General features: G+C 37.1%; 1 protein-coding gene across 1 annotated transcript in view; it reads left to right on the top strand.

Moving 5' to 3' along the window:
• LOC115220983 (protein O-glucosyltransferase 2) overlaps positions 1-12078 on the top strand; it is a 70819-nt gene that overhangs the window by 24522 nt on the left and 34219 nt on the right. Inside the window, exon 2 of the mRNA XM_029791199.2 lies at positions 7449-7651. Coding sequence (XP_029647059.1) covers positions 7449-7651 — 203 coding nt within the window. The remainder of the gene's footprint in view (positions 1-7448; positions 7652-12078) is intronic.

The raw sequence follows: 12078 nt of genomic DNA, 5'->3' as shown, positions 1-12078 counted from the left end.
CTAAGTTATGGGGACGTAAACACACCAGCATCGGTTGTCAAGCGATGTTGAGAGGACAAACACAGACACACAAACATATACACACACATACATACATATATATACATATATACGACAGGCCTCTTTCAGTTTCCATCTACCAAATCCACTCACAAGGCTTTGGTCGGCCCGATGCTATAGTAGAAGACACTTGCCCAAGGTGCCACGCAGTGGGACTGAATCCAGAACCATGTGGTTGGTAAGCAAGCTACTTACCACACAGCAACTCTTGCGCCTATACATTTATTTCATCAACCAAACCTGGGAGAGAGAGAGCGAGTGTGTGTGTGTTCCAATTTTGTTCAGATCACTTTGAAATGAGACAGATAAATCTTCCATGTAACATATTTGGGCATTTTTGAGGATGCACCATTGAAAAGCAAAGGGCAAGCAATACCATCCAGTACTATCTCGTAATACCATCCAGTACCATCTCGTAATACCATCCAGTACCATCTCGTAATACCATCCAGTACCATCTCGTAATACCATCCAGTACCATCTCGTACCTTTCTTTGGTAATGACTCTGTGATGAATTACAGTTATACATTTATTAATTCTGCTGTATAATTAAAACAATGTTTGGTTACCAATTGTAAGGAATTAGGTCTTAAGAACAATAATTGTCACAGCAACAATGCTTGCAATAATGGCACTGGATTGTCAAAATACAGCTATGTAATTTTAAATTAAATACACCCAAGTATTTCTACATAAGTATTCGTGTGAAATATTATCATTATCATAACAAATTATAAAAGGCTATACTGGCCCCGAGGAATAAAACTGTTCACCATATTAATGATGAAATGCTAAAACTCATTCCTGGGGAAGTCTGTATATCAGTCTATCGATACAACTCCTGACCCAGAGGACGTGATCAACTATCCAATAGAGGTACTCAATTCCTTTGAGCACCCCGGACTACCACCACACTTTCTTAAAGTTGGTACCCCTATAATGCTCATCAGAAATTTGGTTCCCCCAAAACAATGCAATGGCACACGTTTGATCGTTAAGTCCTTATCTCCCACCGTAAACTTATATCAATATTTGCCTGAATAATCATCATAATTCAGTGCAATCATTAACAGTACTTTCAAGCAATTCAGCCCCGAGCAACGCTGGGCAATTCTGCTAGTAAGGTAATACAATTTTACTGTGTGACTCAAATGACTCAAGATTTTCTCACACTCCATATTAACTCCATGTGTGTTTGTGTGTGTGTGTACATACATACATACAAATATATACACACACACACACACAGACACATCATCATCATCGTTTAACGTCCGCTTTCCGCGCTAGCACGGGTTGGACGGTTCGACCGGGTCTGGGAAGCCAGGGGCCGCTCCAGGCTCCAGTCTGAATCTGGCAGAGTTTCTACGGCTGGATGCCCTTCCTAACGCCAACCACTCCGTGAGTGGATTGGGTGCTTTTTACGTGCCACCTGCACAGGGGCCGGAGGGTCCGGCATCAGTCACAATCGGTTCGAGCTTTTAACGTGTCAGCGGCACGGGGGCAACAAGGTCCGGGGTACTTTGGGGATCCAGGGTACTTTGGGGATCCGGAGTACTTAGAATGGGTAGGGGGTATGTGGAATTGCTGCAGAAAGCAGCCCGGGTCTTTGTAGTCACAGCATATCTCCAGAGATCTCGGTCCTTCGCCATTGCCTCAGTGAGGCCCAATGCTCTGAGGTCATGCTTGACTACCTCATCCCATGTCTTATATATTTATATATATATATATATTATATTATATTATATTTATTACATTATATATATATATATATATATATTATATGCACACATAAACTCACCTCACAAAGGAAAAAGATACTTTTGTGACTTTTTGTTTGAGAATATTTTTGAGATTGATATACTTATTTATTGTTTTCTTATTCATGTTTATAAATACATTTAATTAGTTTATACAGATTCATTGTTCCCGTTCCCTGTATGTATTGTAATGATATTTGCAGTTGCTTCCTCTCAAGTATTTTTTTTACTACTGGATCCTACTCTAAAGCTAATTTCTGACAATATATGTCAATTACAATAAATTTTCCTCTATTCTAAAATTTTATAATGGTTTTTTTATCTTAACATTTATTTACTTTTGGTGTTAAATTATTAATTTTTGTCTTTTTCACAGCTCTTTTATTTTAACCGTTTAGCATTCAGATTATTCTTACAGAATGCTGATTTATTCAATTGTTCTGATTGAATTATGCATTATCTTGTAGCTTTGAGGTTTCAATGATCTCGTTGTTTATCTTATGACATTGTAGGGTAGGTGCAAGAGGCCAGATCTGGCTGGTTTGAACATAAAACAGGTGGAATATTTCAGCCATATGTGGTCAGTTTAAATGCTAAAGAGTTAAACTGCTAAGCATGTAGTTATCTTGATGGTAATGTTGTTCTTTAATACCAAGTCAACCCTGATCAAACAGATCTGTAATCAGAGGTATCCACAGCCATCACCATCACATTCTTCAGACAGATGGCTGCAGATTTAGGGCTATATAATCCAATATGACTTCCTCTCAAGAGAGTAGAATGTACTTTAACCCAACCCTTTATCATTTAAACCGACCATATCCAGACCAAATATCCTATCTGTTTTATGTTCAAACAGGCCAGATCCAGCCACTCACACCTACCCTACAATGTCATTCTAAAAATAAACAATTGCATCATTGAAATCTCAAAGCTGTGAGTGTGTTTGTTGGTTTGTTTACATTCCTGTCGCTTAGCTGTTTGGCAAAAGAGATCAATAGAATAAGTATCATAGTGCTGGTGTTAATTTGTTTGATCAAAACCCTTCAAAGTGGTGCCCTAGCATGGCCACCGTCTAATAATGACTGAAACAAGTAAGGAACAGGAAGAATATTAGGGTTGGTAATGAATTAAATTTGAATCTTTTATCCTTTGCTTTTTTCAGTCATTGGACTGCGGCCATGCTGGGGCACTGCCTTGAAAGGTTTTAGTCAAACAATTGACACCAAGACATTTTTTTTATAATTCCTATTTCTTATTCTATCAGTCCCTTTTGCCAAACCACTAGGTTATGGGGATATAAACACACCAACACCGGTTGTCAAGTGCTGGTGAGTGACACATGTAAAGACACACACACATATACATACATATGTATGTGTGTGTATATATATATATATATATACATCTGGCTTCTTTCAGTTTCCCTCTACCAAATCCACTTACAAGGCTTTGGTCAGGCTGAGACTGTAACAGAAGACACTTGCCCAAGATTGCAGTGGGACTAAACCCAGAACCATGTGTGGTTGTGAAGCAAGCTTCTTACTACACTGCCTGACTACTTCTCATAATATACATTTTCTTATGACAATACCAATAAACTCTGAAGCTTCTCACACTCGCAACTTTGCTGTTGAAAATTACACAAAAGACATAATAGAGTAACAAATCACAAAAAAAAACAAAGAAATAACACAATTAAGACATATATTACTAAAATAAATTTGTGTGTCTGTCACGTTTTGACCTTGGTCTTTCAAATTTGACCTGTAGTCTGGGTTCTCGCACTTGTTTCACAAAAAACGTGGAAGTGTTTGTATGTACACGCTTGTGGGTGTGTTTGTTTGTGGTGTGGAGTCCTAGATGTTAATATATATCGATGACATGATGTCGTTATTCTTTTTGTTTGTTTTTTCCTCTGGGAGCATACTGTCTTTTACCTCTAATCTTTTGGCCTCATGCGTTTCAGCCATGCTGGAGCACTGCATCAAAGGATTTTAGTTGAACAAATTTACCCCCCAGCACTTATTTTTAAGTCTATTTGTGGATAAAATACAAGTATACAGGAAAAAAATAAATAAAACAAAGAACCAGCTCTAATTACTTTTAAAATGCAATTAATTTTCAGAAGTGGGGCAAATTATGACCAGGATATAGTTTCAAACAAAGGTGGTGTATATGATGTGTGTGTGTGTGTGTGTGTGTGTTTATGTGTGTGTATATATATATATATACCTGAGGAATTGAAGGTGATGCATTTCACTTGTCACCTGAGCTATAAACTATCTCTGATAAAACAACAACCCTTGTCTAAGTTTACCTCTACAATATCAACATACAAACAAGCCACTGAATGTACATTAGGATTCACTTGAATGAACAGAACCTGATACATATGCGGAGCCTGTTTGTCTTATGAACACAGTAATGATTGTATTTTCCAGAATACAAGTTGATGTAGTGTATAGTGATATCCAAACATTGTCATTCTCTTGCAAATTACTGCTGTATTTCACAAGTAATTTTTGGTCCTCCCAAGCTGTCTTGTATAACTCAAGCTACCTTTTTTGGTGGGGCTGTAAATTTTGGTCTGAAAAATTTAACTTGTATGCCAGAAAATATGATAGAAGGTGGCAAGCTGGCAGAAATGTTAGCACACCAGGCGAAATGCTTAGCGGTATTTTGTCTGCCGCTACGTTCTGAGTTCAACTTCCCACCAAGGTTGACTTTGCCTTTCATCCTTTCAGGGTCAATTAAATAAGTACCAGTTATGCACTGGGGTCGATATAATTGACTTAATCCATTTGTCTGTCCTTGTTTGTCCTCTCTGTGTGTAGCCGTTTGTGGGCAGAAAACAAATAAGAAAATATGATAGTTGAACATTTAAATACCTATTTCTTTATTACCCACAAGGGGCTAAACATAGAAGGGACAAACAAGGACAGACATAGGTATTAAGTCGATTACATCGACTCCAGTGCGTAACCGGTACTTAATTTATCGACCCCGAAAGGATGAAAGGTAAAGTCGACCTCGGCGGAATTTGAACTTACAACGTAACGGCAGACGAAATACCGCTAAGCATTTCGCCCGACGTGCTAACGTTTCTACCAGCTCTCTGCCTTTTGAACATTTAAATACCCCTTATTATCTCCCTCAGCAGCTGTATTATCTCCCTCTGGCTCTGTAGTACAAATGTCCTGTTTACAAAAGTTCTGAATTAAAATCTTCCACCAAACTTTAGTCATGATATAGGGCTCTAACACTAGCTTAATGATAACTAAATTATTTTATTAAATTCTTTGTTATATTTAAAATTAATTGAAAGAAACACAGAGTATCTCAACAGAAATATGGTAACAAAATGGTTAAGAGGAAAAGTTGGGATATGATGCTCTTGAATGTGAATAATAATAAAAAATATTACCCAACTGAACTATTATGAATATACGACTGATGTCGTAGTTTTAAAATGTTTCGGCTGTACGGAAAGTTATCACAAGAGTACATTGTCAATAGTTATTGCAAATTTGAAGAATGGTTTCAAAAGTTTCAGCAGGAATAAGAATCAGAATGTTACAAGACATGAAGAGCCAAGTTCAGATTGCTGTATGGGTAGCTTTGTTGTGCCTCTGTCTACTTTCATTGGAGATGGTAGATTCCACAAAAAACATTTTTGGGGATTCAATGAACCCTTTTCACTTCTGTGGAAAAACAGATCTGTTCATTACATTCATATGTAATCCAAATTAGGCTGAGTTTATTGCAGATCTAAAGATGCATCACAACTACAGAAATAACCAAGCTTAATTTCCAGAAGGTTCCATTTGAAGCTGAAAGAGTTGCTAAAAGATGATATGAAGAAGAATGTATTTGGCAACTTTAAACACTTACAAAGTTTCCCTCTCAAATTCCTCATTATCAACCTCAACTTTGTCAATGTCAAACTCAATTTCATTATCTTCTGTCAGGATTACATTGTTGTCTATCTTGATTTTATCATTGTCGATTTAAATGTTATCACTTTAGGATAGAGCACACTTTTTTTTAATGAACAGACCTGATATCAGTGATTATTTGTCATAGAATTAGAAAAGAATGAAAACAATAAAAATTTTGCAAAGGACTACAAATTTTATATAATAAATATTGTCACATTTTATATTACTGTAAATAAACATACATTTAGTACATCAAATGTAAGTGAAATTACAATAATACTTCAAGACAGTACAATACACAATGCAGAACTTCCAGGTTAGGTTACAAGTAGGTTAGTGAAATATTTGAAAGTACTTGGATGGTATCATTTTCAAGACTAAGTGAACAGTTGTTATTGAATATATGTTACATATTGTTATATACATTTCAGCAATAAAGCTTGCTGAATATCTTAATTTTATCACAATATATTAGCCATCAGAAGGTTACAGCTCAGGACACATGCTCAAAGTGCCACACAGTGAATTTGAAACAAAATCTACATGATTTTGAACCATTAAAAGAAACAACTGGCATTCCATCAGTTACCATGACAAGGGACCCAGTTGATCCAACCAATGGAACAGTCATGAAATTAACGTGCAAGTGGCTGAGCACTCCACAGACACCTTAACGTACCCTTAAAGTAATTCTCATAGATTCAGTGTGGAAATGAATATGACAAGGCTTCCATTGAATTACAGGTACTACTTATTTTTGCCAGCTGAGTGCACTGGAGCAATGGGAAAAGTGTCTTGCTCAAGGAGACAGTGCGTTACTGGGAATCAAACTTGCAACCTTATAATTGTGAGCTAAATGCCCTAACCACACACCTTGTGAACCATACAGCCTTGAGTGTACCTGTAAAAGAAAAGGCTTCCTGATGAGACCCACAAACTTTGATCCATCACATTTTCGGTGGCTGTGGTACCAATTTACACTTCAGAATGTTAGTACAAGTGTCACTCATTCTGGTACAACCACTAACCAGATATTGTTATTATTAGTGTGTAAGCATCTTTTTTAAAACGTAAAGTACAAGTTTCTTGAGAGTTCACACAAGTCTTCAATTTTGTTGCTTTCTTCTCATATGAATATCGTATTTGAAGCATGAAGACTAATTGACAACAGATGTTATAGAATTCATTATTTGAAATGTGTTTATGACATATGATTTTTCTAATAACTTCATTGTTAATAAGTCTGGCTTCTAGTTTCTCACACTGTAACCACTTAAATGAAAAATAAAGTAATGACATAGAAATAATTTAAGTAAATCTTAGTGTCAATGATGTTTTTAACACTTTACTCAACTTCTTAGTATATAAGATGTACTCATGAATAAGAGCACTTTTTTGTGGTGAAAAAATGAGATTTTATATTGTTTCCTCATACACTCAGTATACCATCAGTAATACAGTTGCATTAGATGCATGCCAATTTTTTGTTACATTTAAGAATAAAAAAAGCACATCTCATGCACCAGTATGTATGGTACTATTTTTAAAAGTAGTCATAAATATAAACTATGAAAACATATAGAAATAACTTTAGTTTTTGTATTGGTAATTGTGTTTTTTTTGTTATGTTTGTTTTTTATAGATTGTTTGTGGATGTAGTTAACTAAAATGTGTCTTTCTTTCTAGTTTTACAGAATCGGTTGGTGAAAAAGCTTTTCAGATTTCATTAGCAGTGAAAGGAACGAATGTTTGGTATGGTCACAATGTTTTTGATCGGCAGGATGGATCTTACATTGTGAGGTATCGTCTACATAGGTCATATAAGGATATTGAAATCCATGTTAAGCATAAAGGAAAACATGTTTCTTCATCACCGTTCACTCTTCATGGTAAGTAAATATGAAATAAGTCCTTATTTCTAAGATTATGATTTTTTGTATTGTTCACCTCCTGTTGTTGTTAAGGCCTAAATCCACCCTGATTGTGCAGAAAAAGGTGGCGAGCTGGCAGAAACATTAGCACACCGGGCGAAATACTTAGTTCAAATTCTGAGTTCAAATTCCACCAAGGTCGACTTTGCCTTTCATCCTTTCGGGGTCAATTAAATAAGTACCAGTTACGCACTGGAGTTGATATAATCAACTTAATCCATTTGTCTGTCCTTGTTTGTCCCCTCTGTGTGTAGCCCTTTGTGGGCTGTAAAGAAATAAGAATAAGATCAAAAGGTATTCCAGGCTGCGACCATACTGACTCTTTGCTTGTCAGGGATTATATTATCCATTGTAGGTGCAGACATGGCTGTATGGTCAGAAGTTTGTTTTCTCACATAGTTTTGGGTTTAGTCATAATGTATGAAACCTTGGACCCTGGGCTGACCGAAGCCCTGTGAGTGGATTCAGTAGAAAGAAACTTGTCATGTGTGTGTGTGTGTGTGCGCACGCATGTATGTATTACAGTGTTCTTGTCTTGACTTCACTTGATAGTTGTAAACAAGTGTCACTCTCATGCAAGCAGTATTCTTCATTTCCAGTCTTCCTTGAAATCATGTCTGGTTGCCTTAATTGGAAACAGGTGAGGGTGGGCAACACGAAGGGCATCCACTTAAACAAATTTCATTTGACCTGTGAGAGTATGGAGAAGTGGATATTAAAATGATAATGGAGATGAGTTGGGTCGAGAGCGAGAATGAGAGAGAGAGAGAGATAGTGGCAATGTGCCAGGTTATATTCTCAAGGTAACATAAATTGGATGGTAGGGCATTGCTAAGGGTGCAGGAGTAGGAAGTTCACATGAATGCAAAAAAGGGACATGAATGCAAAAAAGGGGAAAGCGGGGAGAATGCAGTAACTGGTGAGACCTGGGTATAAATTGAAGCAAACAACAGGATAGCAATGACACAGTGGGCAGGGCAGGGCAGTGAGGACAGGATTGGGCTGCAGGTGTGCAAAAGGAGAGATAAGCATAGAGGAAAGAGGAAATGTAAAGAAGAAGAGAAAGGAAGGTGTAGTTTGGTTTATTTGGGTAGGGTGTGTGAAATGTTCTAATTTTACATGTGGGTGAAACACACAGTGCTTCCATCCTTTAGGTGGGTTTGGGGTCAATGAAACAAGTACCTATCAAGTACTGGGGTTGACTATTCTCTTCTACAAAATTTGAGGCCTTGTACCTATATAGAAGGGTTTATTATTTTATATACGTACAATAGATTAGACTTGGTAAAGAAAAATTCTCAGCATCAGGCTACAACAAGTAACCTTTGATGCTAAGAACCTATCCTAGTTGTTCCTAATATTACTGTTTACTGGAGCTGCACTAAACTAGGTTTTATACCTATTTCCTCTATCCATCTGTTCAAATCTTTAGGGACAATTCCTAATGCACCTATAATCACAGGGATGATGAAATACGTACCAGTGAAACACTGGGTCAATGTAATTGACTTACACCCCAAAATTGCTGGCCTTGTGCCGAAATTTGAAATCATCATCATCATTATTATTGTTATTATCAGTGGCATCAGCAACAGCATTATCTGTGACATCAGCAGCATCATTATCAGCAGTGAGAACATGGTGTGGTACCATAGATGCCTTCTATTTCTATCTAGTTTTTGGATTAACAGTGATTACATTCATTACATTGAAAAGATAACACAGTTTAATGTACAAAGATAATGTAATTTTTGATTGACACAAAAAGCAAAATACAGACCTGTCGTGGCTGGAGCACGTTTGATTATAGGTTTATTTAACCCTTTTGTTACCAACCCGGCCAAAACCGGCTCTGGCTCTGTAGTATAAATGTCTTGTTTTCATAAGTTTTGAATTAAAATATTCCACCAAGCCTTAGTCACAATTTATGTTCCAAACACTATCTGAATGATAACTAAGTTATTTTACTAAATTCTTTGTTATATTTAAAATAATTGAAAGAAACACAGAGCATCTCAAAATAAATACAGTAACAAAAGGGTTAATCAGAACTGATCTGGAACAAAACAACAACATTATCATCATTTAATGTCCATGTTCCATTCTGGCATGGGTCAGACAGTTCAGCAGGCTCTGATGCACCCATTGACTGCATCATATTCCAGTGTTTGCTTTGGCATGATGTTACTGGCTGGATGCTCGTTCTAACACCAACTTCTTTATAGCATGTTTGAGGTGTCTTTTTCATACCATAATATTATTGATTTTGCAGTGCAGCTTGCAAGGAAGTTGTAGGAAAAAGATTTATTTCAATGGCAATTAGGAACAAAATAGCTTTTTTTTTTTTTTTCAAGTGAGATTTAACTGCTGCAACTTTCACTTACCATTTTAGCTATTAAGGGAGTAAAAAGTCTTTGTAGACTAAGAATATCAAGGGATTTGTCTGCCAATGAGAACAGCTTTCACGTTTTTCATCTGTACAGTCATGACTGGCAAGGCAAGGTGTAACTTCAGTCAGCTGTGTCAAGTAAATCAAGCATAGCATTCATTCATTGGTTTATTTTGAGATTTCAATAACATCAGTTTCAATCTCACCTTCATGATAATATTTGACAGACTCTCCATGCTAAACTTGCTCGCCGACTAAACCCTTAACATCAGGAAACGAAAAGCAAAGTTCATATTGTTTAGATTTAACACAAAAACCTATATTCAACACACAAAGCTTCTATGACACACCTCTGTATTCCCATTAATAACTATCTTTATGTCTATATAATGTTGTTAGGTTAGGTTTTTTAATATTTTTAATATTTACTCAACATTTCTTCTTTTGATATCTGTTTTTCCTATGTGATCAACAGCAGTTAAACAGATTTGCAGTACAGCATTTTACTATTCATCGTTATCCTACAAGGGATCTTTTACTCCTCATTAACATTTATCAGTATCTGTCTGTTTACCAATTTATCATAATTCTCCTAACTTTCTTTACCAGAATTTTCCTTTCTACACTTTATTTTTGTAGAATTTCATTTCCTTTCTCATATTCACCCAACAAGAAGTAATAAATACACAGTTCAAATCTTATGGCCTGTTCCAAATTGGTGTTTATATTGTCTAATATCTAAGCAAAACAACTGGGCTTGTCTCTCTATCACACTTTAGTTTTTCAGCACTTGGCATAGGACCTCCCCCTGTCAGCCACCTCCTATTTATTTGAAGGTGCTTTTTTTTGCTTCCTATTCTTTTGTTTTTCAAATTATTTGTCGATTTCACTGGTGCTGCTGATAGGAAAAAAGCACACAGTACACTCTGTAAAGTGATTAGCATTATGAAGGGCACCCAGCTGTAGAAATCGTGCCAAAGTAGACATTGAAGCTAGGTGCAGCCCTATGGTTTACCAGATCCTGGTCAAACCATCCAACCCATGGAAAAACGGATGTTGAAAAACTTTTCTTTCTGTTAGTGTTTTTTTTTTTTGTTATATTTCGTAGCTTTTTGTAATATTTTATTCCTTCCATTCTAATTAATAATTCTATAATTTTTGTCTGAATTTCTGAGAGGTAGAAATATCAATTTTAAGCTCTGTCGTATTCAGATGAGTGACATCATCGTGCTTGCTATGTTCACAATGTTTTGGCCATTATATGTTCCAGCCCGCCTCAGTTACCTGTTATATTTGGTAATTGGAATTTCTTTATGAAACCCATGGGAGTAAATTGTTTCCATTTCATTGTATCCTTGATATCATCATCATCATCGTTTAACGTTCGATTTCCATGCTGGCATGGGTTGGACGGTTCAACTGGGGTCTGGGAAGCCAGAAGGCTGCACCAGGCCCAGTCTGATCTGGCAGTGTTTCTACAGCTGGATGCCCTTCCTAACGCCAACCAATCCGTGAGTGTAGTGGGTGCTTTTTACATGCCATCGGCACAGGTGCCAGACGAGGCTGGCAAACGGCCACGGTCGGATGGTGCTTTTTACATGCCACCGGCACGGGGACCAGACGAAGCTGGCAACGGCCACGGTCGGATGGTGCTTTTTACATGCCACTGGCACGGAGGCCAGTCGGGCGGGGCTGGCTACGGCCACGTTCAGATGGTTCTCTTATGTGCCACCGGCACTGGTATCACAGCTACAAATTCCATTGATGTTGATAGATTACGATTTTGATTTTCACTTGCCTCAACAGGTCTTCACAAGTGGAGTTTTGTGTCCAAAGAAGGAAAGGAATGCATAAGTGGGCTGGCTACATCCCAGGTATAGGCCACAGGATTATGGCCTCACTTGTCCTGCCAGGTCTTCTCACACACAACATACTTCCATAGGTCTCAGTCTCTAGTCATTTCCTCAGTGAGACCTAAAGTTCGAAGGTCGTGCTT

The sequence above is a fragment of the Octopus sinensis genome, linkage group LG17 (genome assembly GCF_006345805.1).
Source record: "Octopus sinensis linkage group LG17, ASM634580v1, whole genome shotgun sequence".
NCBI classification, from domain to species: domain Eukaryota; kingdom Metazoa; phylum Mollusca; class Cephalopoda; order Octopoda; family Octopodidae; genus Octopus; species Octopus sinensis.
The sequence above is the reverse complement of the archived record's forward strand: the minus strand, read 5'-3'. Positions and strand labels throughout refer to the sequence as shown.